The 12,271-nt window shown below is 37.6% G+C and overlaps 1 protein-coding gene across 7 annotated transcripts in view; it reads left to right on the plus strand.

Moving 5' to 3' along the window:
• MARCHF6 (membrane associated ring-CH-type finger 6) overlaps nucleotides 1-12,271 on the plus strand; it is an 85,277-nt gene that overhangs the window by 42,014 nt on the left and 30,992 nt on the right. For all 7 annotated transcript variants that reach the window (XR_010157144.1, XR_010157145.1, XM_003310628.7 and 4 more), the window contains exons 7-14: nucleotides 835-1,024; nucleotides 3,380-3,441; nucleotides 4,051-4,083; nucleotides 6,590-6,641; nucleotides 10,079-10,137; nucleotides 11,354-11,434; nucleotides 11,679-11,747; nucleotides 11,828-11,902. Coding sequence is in view for 5 of the 7 variants with exons in the window: in XM_003310628.7 (XP_003310676.1) it covers nucleotides 835-1,024; nucleotides 3,380-3,441; nucleotides 4,051-4,083; nucleotides 6,590-6,641; nucleotides 10,079-10,137; nucleotides 11,354-11,434; nucleotides 11,679-11,747; nucleotides 11,828-11,902 (621 nt within the window). In the remaining 2 variants the exon portion in view is untranslated. The remainder of the gene's footprint in view (nucleotides 1-834; nucleotides 1,025-3,379; nucleotides 3,442-4,050; nucleotides 4,084-6,589; nucleotides 6,642-10,078; nucleotides 10,138-11,353; nucleotides 11,435-11,678; nucleotides 11,748-11,827; nucleotides 11,903-12,271) is intronic.

Consider the following 12,271-nt stretch of genomic DNA (forward strand, 5'->3'; position numbering starts at 1 on the left):
TAGAGTGGGAACAGCGTTGGGGGGTATACTGAAGTCCATGTACACAGTCTTACCCACTGAGCAGAAATTTGGAAACATTTCCTCAAGTGTTTGATGACAGAGCATGTATGTATATATGTATGTACATTTTTTAAAAAATGTATTTTCATCCCTGATGCTGTCAATAAAGACAAATGCTGTCTTATAAAAAGGACTACAGAATGTTTTTAAGAGAGCCAGATTTGTTAACCATTTTCTATAATGCTTTGTGAACTGTTAATCCGCTAAATTATACTGAATGAATATGTACACGTGTTATGAAGTGAGGTTGTGTTCTTATATACTAAAATTGATCCCACATCAGATACATTTAAAAAAGATGTCTTTGAAAGGTTTTGTTTTTAAAAAGAATTTAGTAGAGTTTATATTTGTTTTCTAGTTTTTTGTTTGTTTTGGTTTTTTGAGATTGGCTCTTGCTCTGTCACTCAGGCTGGAGGGCAGTGGCATGATCACACCTAACTGCAGCCTCACAACCTCTGGGCTCAAGAGATCCTCCTTCCTCAGCCTCCTGAGTAGCTGGGACTATAGGCGCAAACCACCATGCCTGGCTAACTTTTTAATTTAAGTACAGATAGGGTCTTGCTGTGCTGGCCAGGCTGGTCTTGAACTCTTGAGCTCAAGCAATCTGCCTGCCTCAGCCTCCGAAAGTGCTAGGATTACAGGCATGAGCCACTACACCTGGCCTAGTTTTTTTTTTTGTTTTTTTGTTTTTTTTTTTAGCAGGAATAATGTGATTTGGAAACAGAGCAAAACAGACAAGTGGATCTAAATTTCTGGGCTTTTCTGTGATTTTAGGCTCCAGCAGGAGGAAATGGTGCAGAAAATGTTGCTGCTGATCAGCCTGCTAACCCACCAGCTGAGAACGCAGTGGTGGGGGAAAACCCTGATGCCCAGGATGACCAGGCAGAAGAGGAGGAGGAGGACAATGAGGAGGAAGATGACGCTGGTGTGGAGGATGCGGCAGATGCTAATAACGGAGCCCAGGGTAATGGCTGCTTGTGTGTCCTCACTCTTCAGCACTGCAAATCTGTTCTCAACTTGCATTGAGGAAAAGGGCTGGCGTTTTCAGATTTTAATGTTGTGAAGTTCTATTTCTAACTTATTTTTACTTTATTTTGGCAAACTGGCATTTATGGATGTACATATGCATAAATATGTTTTTTTCTATGAAACAGGGCATGTTTTGTGTTTTAAAATCCTTTTTACACAGGCCTTTTTTTTTTTTGGGGGGAGACTGAGTCTCGCTCTGTCGCCCAGGCTGGAATGCAGTGGCGCTATCTCGGCTCACTGCAAGCTCCGCCTCCTGGGTTCACGCCATTCTCCGGCCTCAGCCTCCCGAGTAGCTGGGACAACAGGCGCTCGCCACCACGCCCGGCTAATATTTTGTATTTTTAGTAGAGACGGGGTTTCACCGTGTTACCAGTATGGTCTCGATCTCCTGACCTTGTGAGCCGCCCATCTCGGCCTCCAAAGTGCTGGGATTACAGGCGTGAGCCACTGCGCCCTGCCTACACAGGACTTTTTTAATAGAATAGATAGGAAGAAACTATTTTTCAAGTTGGATTAGGTACTACTTTTTTTAAATAAAGGACTTTGATACAGATTTACCTCATTCATTTGCTTCTCTCTTTCCATGTCCCTTGAGTCAGTGCGATTTATAAGATTGAAAAAGAATCTTGAAGTTTATACTGCAGACAAGATGCCATCTAAATAAATCAACGTCTCGTTTTCTAGCAGTGTAAACTCTAGAATGTAAAATAAGATCCAAGACAGGAGATGGGTAGATCACCTGAGGTCAGGAGTTTGAGACCAGCTTGGCCAACATGGTGAAACCCCATCTCTACTAAAAATACAAAAATTAGCTGGGTGTGGTGGCGCACGCCTGTAATCCCATCTACTTGGGAGGCTGAGCTAGGAGAATCACTTGATCCCAGGAGGCAGAGGTTGCAGGGAGCTGAGATCATGCCACTGCACTCCAGCCTGGGTGACACAGCAAGATTCCGTCTCAAGAAAAAAAAAAAAAGATCCAAGACAGGTTCTACCAGTCAGCTGTTGGTCACTCACTTCCCCTCCTCCCTCCCACCACAGTTTTCCTGTCAAGCTTTGCACTATCTCTGGTTCTACTTGGCAGCCTGATATTTTTGTGTCTCTTTGTGTCAGGTACTCTGTTAGACACTGAGCATATAACTGTGACCAAAACATTAGGCTGCTGCATTCCTGGAGTTTCTGGTTTAGTGAAAAAGTAGGAAATACACGTCATGATAAGTGTTGTGCAGGTTGCTCTGAGGATGCTGTTGGGGAGAGACCTATTTAATTAATTTACTTTTTTTTTTGAGACAAGGTTTTGCCTTTGAGCCAAGGTCATCTGGGAGGGAGTACAGTGGCAGGAACACAGCTCACTGCAACCTTGACCTTTTGGGCTCAAGTGATCCTCCCACCTCAGCTCCCCAAGTAGCTGGGACCACAGATGTGTGCCATCATGCCCAGCTAATTTTGTTTTTGTTTTTGTTTTCTTGGTAGAGATGGGTTCTCCCTGTTGTCCTGGCTGGTCTTGAACTCCTGGGCTCAAGTGATCCTCCTGCCTCAGCCTCCCAAAGTGCTGAGATTATAGGCATGAGCCATTGTGCCCAGCCTAGACCTATTTTGAATAAGGTTTTCCAGGTAGCTCAGAGTACCTGGTATTTGAGCTGAGACCTCTGAAGGATGAGAAAAAGTGACTTGTGTAATGGTAACAGGGGGCCTTTGCAGGGGGAGGTCAGAGACTCTGAGAATACAGCCTGCTGCTACCCTTGGGTCTGGCCATTATTTCTCTCTCTTGATCTAATACAGTAGCTCCTAACTATTCTTTCTCCTTCCGTTCTTGCTCCACATAGTTCATATTACTCTGCTGCCTTTAAGTCTTTTAGTAGTTTTCCCATTACTAAAGAATAAAATCCAAACTCCACATTCCTCTTGTATGATCTGATTTCTGTCTTTCTACTACCCATATCATTACTCAGAATGTCCTTAGTCCCCTGGCTTCCTTACTTTTCTCAAATCTGCCAGATTCTTTCCTGGCTTAGAGCTATTGAATTCCTCTCTTTCACATAACCTTATTTATTCCTTTTCTAGCATTTATCTCAATCTAGGATTACCTTACTTTATATGTATTATTTATTTATATGTATGTTTTTATTCTTATTTGTTCCCTGACAAGCAAATACTCAGTATGGAAATGTGGCTTAGCTTCTCAACAACAGCTTACAAAGTAGTAAATTTTACTATTTTTAGTGCATTCTATTTTTTTTATTATTTATTATTTTTAGTTCAAGTAATCTTTAAATTGCAATTATATTTTCAGATGACATGAATTGGAATGCTTTAGAATGGGACCGAGCTGCTGAAGAGCTTACATGGGAAAGAGTAAGACCTTTTTCTGTCAAGTATCCTGGTGTTTTAATCCTAAAATATATTTTAAACTTTGGTGTATTTAGATGTATACACTAATGTTATCGTTACAGTTGATGAAAAGTTACTAGAATTTTCATTCCTAGTGAAAGTTAAGTGATATATTGTTTATGGTCAAAATATTGTGATGTTGGTGGCTTTTTTTGGTCTTACAAAATCTTGCTCCATTTAGGAAATGTTTTACCTGAAATTGTGGACTTTTGAAAAACAAAATAACAATTTAAATTTAAGTAGTATTTTCATGCTTCAGTTGACAAAATAATACAGTTTTATTATGAAGTAGTCTTAATTAGCTGTATATCTTGAGTAACAAATCCAAGACGGAATTGTTTTAGACTTTATAAATCATGTAATTTTGAATAAAAGGAGACCCAAAATATAAAACTCTCATTCAGAAACAGAATTTTTTTTATTTTCTGAAAATGATAGGAAGTATTGGAAAGTATAGGAAGTGGGTGAGGACTGTGTTTAAAGATATTGAAAGGAAAATGAGGCTTTTCGTAAATTAGAATAGAAAGTTCTGTTGCATCTTAAATTAATGCTTATCGTTTTTGTTTATTTTAGATGCTAGGACTTGATGGATCACTAGTTTTTCTGGTAAGTAAAACTAATTTTTTTTTTTTTTTTTTGAGATGGAATCTCACTCTGTCACCCAGGCTGGACTGCAGTGGCGTGATCTTGGCTCGCTGCAACCTCTGTCTCCTGGGTTCATGCCATTCTCCTGCCTCAGCTTTCCAGGTAGCTGGGACTACAGGTGCCCGCCACCATGCCCGGCTAATTTTTTGTATTTTTAGTAGAGATGGGGTTTCACCATGTTAGCCAGGATGGTCTCGATCTCCTGACCTCGTGATCTGCCCGCCTCGGCCTCCCCAAGTGCTGGGATTACAGGCGTGAGCCACCGCGCCCGGCCAAAACTAATTCTTTCTAGTAACAGAATTGGAGTTGTCTTAGTGATTCAGAAACTTCACATTTATAGTATGTAGTAAAGGTCAAGATGCCCTTTGGCTTTTAATTACTTTATATGTTGAAGATTGTATGTTTAGTGTGCTGAAAATATTGAAAAAGCATAAAGGCAATATTTTAAAAAAATTATTAAATATTTGATTTTTAGCAAAGAAAATAAACCCCAAAGTTAATGGTAGTTAAAAAGAACTTGGTCTTGTTTTAAAGTTTCATCTTGCAGTGTTTATTGCCTGTACTGGTGGAAGCAAAGCAGTTTTGCCTATTTTCACAGTGAGACACCCCAGGCTGATGTTAGGTTTTCCTGTTTGCTGAACCCCACCTGTCTTTACCTAGGAACTTTGCCATATTAGTAAAGATTGCAAGTCTAAGGTGAGGAGCAATTCTTTAAATAACTTGTTCTTTAAAGAAGAAATGGTGCTGTTTTCAGGTCCTGTAATATGAAGTTATTTGCCATTTGGGATTTTTAAATAGCTTAAGATGACTTTGGCTGCAGGTAGCAGAACCCCTGCTGGTTGGAACATTAATTTAACAGGAAGTCCAGAGGAAGAATGGGCTTGAGGTTGCTTGATCCATAGGCCCAACAATGTCATCAGAGACCGAGATATCTCCATCTGTCTCCTTTGCTGTCCTCAGTGTTGGCCTTCTCCTCAGGCTGGCTCCAGATGTTAACCAGAAGAGGATGTTGAATTTAGCAGTGTGTAGGTTTTTAGGAACATATCTGGTATAATTCCACAGTTTAGTGGGAATGTGATATTAATGAGCTTCTAGTCATGGTTTGATCACAGTCAGTATAGAAAGCATTATTTGGCCACATACTGATTTATATTCCTTACCCCGTCAGTTCCTCATAAATGAAGGACAGAAGTCGTTGAGATAGTGGTGGTGACTCAAACTCATTTGAATTATTGGAAAAACCTTCGACAGGATGAATTCATTATTTTAGTAAAAAATATTTAATATGTATAGTATGCCGGCTATTGTGCTAGGCACTGGGGAATTCAGTGCCTATGAATTCAGTGCCTATGAATGAGACAGGGTCCCTGTTCTCAAAGATGCTCTATAGTGTGGTAGAGAGAAATGAACATGTAAACAAGGAATGTTTTGGAGTCTCAGTGACAAAAAGTGTGCATAGGACACTAGAGGGGCACAAAAGAGGGTTTGATTAGGTCTTTCTTAGTGGAATGGAGTTTGTCAGCAGGAGATTTTCCGCGAAGATAACAGAGGTTGAAGTATAAAATGTGTTGGGGATAGGGAAAATTTAGGAGCCCTTAAGGCAGAGAGGTTGAAAAAATTGAGCCCACATGGTGAGAAGAAATGTAGTAGTCATTCACAAACTAATTACCCTTCTTTCTGGTTGGATTTGTGGAAGATTAGGGGACCTGAACAGAGAAATCCTTTTTTTAGACAAAAGATCTTTGGAAGGATCATTTAACTTGATGGTTGCGGGGAAGGTTGTGGGCATGAATGAATGGACTTGGGCAGTCTGGTCAGTGTCAGCATGGGGCATAGCTAAGGTGTGTGTAACATGGCTGAAGGAATAGGCAGATAGCTGTCACCTTAGAGGTGACAGTATGTAACTGTGGGAGGTGACCAGATGGTCAGGTGAGACAGGACAAAGAAAGTCAGGGCACCATAGGGAGTGGAGGGACCAGAGGAGATCAAGCTAGAGTTTTCCAAAGGAGTGGTAGCCAGGCAATAGTGACCTTGTAGGTGTCAAGAAGGCAGATTGGATGTTGAAAGAAACACTGCAGTTGACATTAACATGATGTTTACAATTAATTTGGCTTTCAAATTTTTCTCCATTTGAAATTTTTAGTGTCGTTTGATTTAAATGAAATCTGGTAGTTATGAAAATCTATGTAATTTGTCGTAGATTATTTCTAAAAAGGAAGTGTTTATAAATGAATTTGTTTTTTGTACATGTAACATTTTTGAGTTTTATTAGGCTTAGTTGTATGAGCTATCTAATGAAAAATGAAAGTTACATATTATGTCTAGATTGAAATCCCAAAACAATAGAGGGAAAATTTCAATCTTAGCTGTTTTTACTATTTGGCTCTAGCTAAATAAGTGGAATAGTCCAATTAAACATATGTTAAGTATGAATTGAATATGCTTTATTGATGCTTTTTTCCTTTAGGAACATGTCTTCTGGGTGGTATCTTTAAATACACTGTTCATTCTTGTTTTTGGTAAGTTGTGTTTGTGCTTTTTTTTTTTATAGTATTATGGTAGGAATTTAGTTTTGCAGGAGCCTTGTTATAGGTTTATTATTATTTTTTAACATAGAAATAAATACTAAGCAGTATATGAAAATAGTTTCAGATGCAAACCCTGTATAGATAGGCCCCAGACAGACAGATACTTTCCTAAGCAGCAGTGACTGCAGTTACCTACCTATCTCTCCCTCTGTTGGGCATTTCTGGGTTTTTTTTTTTTTGTAGAAGCTGGTTTTAGACCGACTTGAAAATATACAGTTTCCCATTTCTGGAATTAGTTTTATGCTGATTGTGTGTGCTCTTCCCTATGGTGGAATATCTTGTTTTCATCTATCAAAATCCTGACCATTGCCTTCTAGAGATCTTGACTTGGGAGCTGTTACCAGAGCTGAGTGTAGGCTTGTGGGAAGACAGTAAGCCTTCCCCAAATGTGAGCACCCCTTAGAACCAGATTCCAGCACATACAAAATCACTTCCAAGCACTTCTGCGAGGGCAGCTGTGAGGATTCTTTGACAGCACACAATGGTCCCTTCCATTGGGAGTAATTAGAGAAAGAAAGGCAAGGTTGAGGAGACACTGTTGACAGAGGTTTTTCTCCTTTCCAGAAGAGGTAAGGAAAACTAAGTTGAGTAAACCAAGGCCTTAGAATTCAGTTTCTGTATCTCTTAGGGGTGAGGACGTAGAGTCTGATGGAATGGGGTTATTGTTAGGTGTCCTATAATTTGTGTCTCAGAGACTTCAGGCAACATATCCCTATATAGGGATAATCTATGAGAAATTCCTTCCTTAGTACATGGGATTTACCCCTCAGCTCTGCTGAAGAGGATGAGTAGAGATTTCCCAAGGCTTCTTCCACCAAATTCCAAGTTATTTGCTCTGTTGGGGACTACATTGTGACGTGTAAAGCAGACGTCTTTAATAAGAAGCCATGTGGTGTAAGGGGCTTTGAATATTTGGACTGAGGATGAGACCAAAAATTGATTTCTGTGTATTATCTGTAAAAGAGGAAGATAAATTTACTTGTATTTTGTTAACAAAGTATTTCGGATACTTCCATTGATTTCTTAATTTTTAGTAGATACTCACAAAGGTGCAGATTTATTAGGATTTTTTGTTCCCTTTACATGTGGGGGTGTCTGTATGTTATCCTGCATTTATTTTTCATTATGTAAAATAATTCATATATAGACTGTGAAACTGTTATGATCTTGACTGCATTTTTTTTTTTTTTGAGAGAAAAAATGATCTATAGATTTAAGTCTTTACTCTTGCAGAAAAGCTTAATGCTAAATTAATGTTTGGAGAACCAGGTCACATTTAAAACATGAATTATACAAATAAGAACTCTGATTTATAGAAATCAAAGTAAAGCTTTTTCTAATCCAACCTCCTGAGCTTATATTGCGAAAAGAATTTTCTTAGTAAACTTATGTTTTATTATATAGTTAGAATCTTTTGGAATCTTTTGAAATGAAACAAGTTTTCTTCCATTAGGAACGTACTTTTTCGTTTAATCATTGGGATTAAACACCCTCCTGTTTTTTTCTTGCATGGGTTGCTCTGTTGGAAGTTTTCTACAGGCAATTTTTTGGCTCTTGTGGTCATATGCTTTGCAGAAATATAATTTGACAAAGCTGTGGTCTTCCACTAGAAGGTGACAATCCTGAGAAATTGTCCTTAATTTCAGGATGCCTTTCCATTAGTTTGTGTGTAATGGGATGGAAATTGATTGTTGCAACTGGTATTTAAGGTTAATAATTATTTAATACATCTGCTAATGGAGTTAAAACTTGCCCCTACCAGGGGCCTAGTTGAGTCGTCTTCAGACTGGGATATGAGAGCAAAATAGGCAAAATTCAACATACAGTTTTTTTCCTTACCTTTTTAAATTTCTTCTGCTTTATATTACACACAATATGTTAGTAAACTAATACGTATATATAATTTATAAATAAATTTAAATATATTGGAAATACATGTTCAAAAAGATTCCTACCCATGAAATAGTCAGAAAGGGTTAGAGGCCAGATCCCTAGTAGGTTCACTCTGACTTCTGTCTTCATGATTGAGTTTCCCACTCCCCTGGTAATCTACTGTGCTGTCGATTTATTTCTACCATAAAGAAAAGATAACTATATTTTATTATTAGGAATGAAGTAAAATTTAGCCAGAAAGACTTGAGGAAAAAGAAGACTATAAAAATTCTTGCTATAAAGATTTTAAAAATACTTTCATACTTAGCTATAATGCCATTATCTCACCTTACAAAATTACTAGAATTTGGTATTTCCTAATAATCCATCATATTCAAATTCTCTGGGTTGTCCCTTACATACCATTTTGCAGTTGGTTTCTTTGAATGAAGACCCAAATAAGATCCACATATTACTTTTAGTTGTTAAGTTATAAGTTATTAGTCTTTTAATCTAGAGTACTCTTCTCTTTGCTTCCCCCAACTCACCCTATTTGGCCATTGATTTGTTGCTGGGATTAGGTTAACTGTTCTTGCAGCATGTCATGTTTTACATCCGTCCATCTGCTTCCTGGATGTCCTCTGCCTTTATCCTTTGTCTCCCATATTTCTCTTAAACTGGAAGTCAGATCTAAGGGCCTTATTAGATTCAGGTTGAATACATCTGGGACAAATCCATCACTGGTCACACTGTGCCTATTAATAGTATATGTGAGGAGCTGAGATACATGATGTTGGATTATCCACTTTTATCACTGGATTCAGCTGATATCAACCTGGGCCTCTAATCTTAGGTTTTGTTTTTCCCTTTACCATTATAAAATAATCTGTTGGGAGTGATATTTTAAACAGTCATTTTTTATATTTATTGGCTGACTTTTCTGAAAGAAGAAGAAATTCTTATCAATTTGGGACTATTCAGTCAACCCAAACCTGTCTGTCCGGGGCAAGTAGGACAGATGCTCATATTTTTCCCATTAATTTTGGTTTTCAGAATAAGGAATTGGTGCATTAACTATTCACATGGGTGTGTTAACTGCTTCCAAAACATCAAAGTGTTTTCTTTGATGTTGCTTTTTCTCTTTTCGTGATTATTATTTTGGACTTTTCCTTTTTTGAGCATCATAAACTCATGGATTTGTGTATGTTCAGTGTTTTTCCATCAGTTTTGGTCATTATTCTTTTTGATGCTCATATTACCCTCTCTTTGGCCTGTTTTCACAATGGTTTCTGTGTTGATTTGGCATGGCCCTATTAGACCTTAATAGCTTTGTTGTTCTCTAGTTACAGAGAATGTCCTAGGCAGTGTATTTTTAGCCTAGTTCTGGAATCTTTCATTTCTCCAAGAAGCCCTAGTTCCTTTTAGTGGGGAATTGTAGTAGGAGTGTTCATTGTTTTGATGTTGGAGTTTTCATGGAATTTTTTCCCCCTTTTTAGCATTTTGCCCTTACCATATTGGTCATTTCTCCCTTGTTGGTTTGGGATTTGAAGAACACGTGAGTATAATACTTTTACAAAGTTACTTTCATTCATTACTCCCAAATGTGATTATTAATCAAATAGTATTCTAAAGAGTTACATCATTTCTTCATTGGCATTATGCAAGGGAATAGTTAGGCAATACCGTCTCATTCTTTTTTAAAAAAAATAACAGTGGCTCAAGAGATAGTGGTCATGTTGCCAACTAATGAAAATGTGCTCTGAAATCCATTCAGCTGGGTGGGCCTGAGGCATACCGTGGGAAAGTTTCCCACCGGCTGATTTTCTGTCCATCTCAAGAACCTGTATGTTCTCTTCTTTCCCTTTCCCCAGGTGCCCCCTGCTGAATTTAGAAAAGTAACAATATATCAATCAATTTAAAAAGGGTAGAATATTTTGGAATGACGGGTTGTAGTGTTTTCTAGAGTGCTTTAGTTTTGACATTTTATCAGTATTTTCCAGAGGTAAATAAATTTTGGAAGGATTATTACTTCTCTGTTGGGGCCCTAGAACAATTTAGTCTTTTATGGAAAAGCTGACTATCTGGGATCATATGCTCAGTTTGTATATTTGAGATCTGAGAGATCACATTCTGAAGTCTTCTCATATTTAGTACACCTCTGATTCTCACTAGTTGAATTCAAGAACTTGAAAGGTTCAGGTAAGTGTTTTGAAAAATTTTGACTTTCCAAACTTTTGCCACTTGCTATCTGAAACTCAGGAATCAAAAAATACCGACAGGCACTGTTACTTTCAAAATTCTTTCTATAAGTTGAGAATGGGACAGATTTGCAGAGCAAGGGAAACTTGAACAGTTACTTCTAGTGGTAGGAAATGAGGTGGCTAGGATATTACCCAGCTGGTGGGTGACTTGGGCAGTGTGTTCCTGCTTTCAGTGGTTAGCCTTCAGCAAATCTGCTTTAGAGTGAGAGTAGAGGGCAGGCTGTTGTATTACAGTGCTCTTGTTTTTGTAAAATTTAATTCACTCTGCTGTTATTTTGTCTCCTTGGGTAAAGTGTTATTTAATTTTTCTTCATTTTTTAGTAATATATAACAGTCAGTGAGAGAATTTGGTTTTCAGAGATGTCATCCAAAGCAGATTTTACAGTTGTTTCCTGGTTATAAATTGTCTCGACAATTCTCTTTTAGTCATTTAGATTGTTTAATATGGGGAAACCGGGGTGTAGGACATGTTGTAAAATTAAATTTTATTTACTTTTTTCTTATTTCCAGGTCCAAGCATCTCATTTTGAAGGCCTAATCACAACCATAGTTGGGTATATACTTTTAGCAATAACACTGATAATTTGTCATGTATCCTTTAATGAACCAACTTGGGTGTACACTAATATTATTCATACCAAAGAACTCTTCATTAATGGCGAAACTTGTCTATCCTTGTCCTCTTAGTAAAAGTTGTAGGTATTTGCAGTAAGGGTCAGTGTGGACAAAATGTGAAATAAATTAATTCTGTCAAAAAATACTAAATGTTGGCTAAGTAGTTACCTGTTTCATTGTACCTTTAAATACTCAGTTTTTCCTTGACCTGATGCTGTAGGGCTTGGCAACTCTTGTGAAATTTCATAGATCTCGTCGCTTACTGGGAGTCTGCTATATTGTTGTTAAGGTAATTCCTGTTATAACTTAAAATTGGAAATGATTTCTCCTACATTTGGGTGATACTGATGACCTTTATTTTCACTTAAGGTCTCTTTGTTAGTGGTGGTAGAAATTGGAGTATTCCCTCTCATTTGTGGTTGGTGGCTGGATATCTGTTCCTTGGTAAGTTGAGTATTCATTATTGTATAATAGCATAATTTAAGGGCTTCAAAAGAGGAAGTCTTCAGCATGTATTCTTTTTAAAGGAAAGCAAATATTTGATAATTTGCTTATTCTTTTGGCATGTGTATCAGTATAGGATCTTAATGTTAATTTTTCTTGAGTACCTGAGTTTTTGAGGCTTTGTGCACATTTTTGATGTCAGGATAGTTTGGATGGAATCTTTCTAATAGTGGAGAATTTTATTGCCCATTTTGCTGTCGTAAATTTGTGTAGATAATGCCAAGACATTATATACATAGAGAATAATTTTATAAGGAAACTGTCTTTGTAGTAATAAATTTAACCCTAATCATTTGATTTAACTAATAT

The sequence above is a fragment of the Pan troglodytes genome, chromosome 4 (assembly GCF_028858775.2).
Source record: "Pan troglodytes isolate AG18354 chromosome 4, NHGRI_mPanTro3-v2.0_pri, whole genome shotgun sequence".
NCBI classification, from domain to species: domain Eukaryota; kingdom Metazoa; phylum Chordata; class Mammalia; order Primates; family Hominidae; genus Pan; species Pan troglodytes.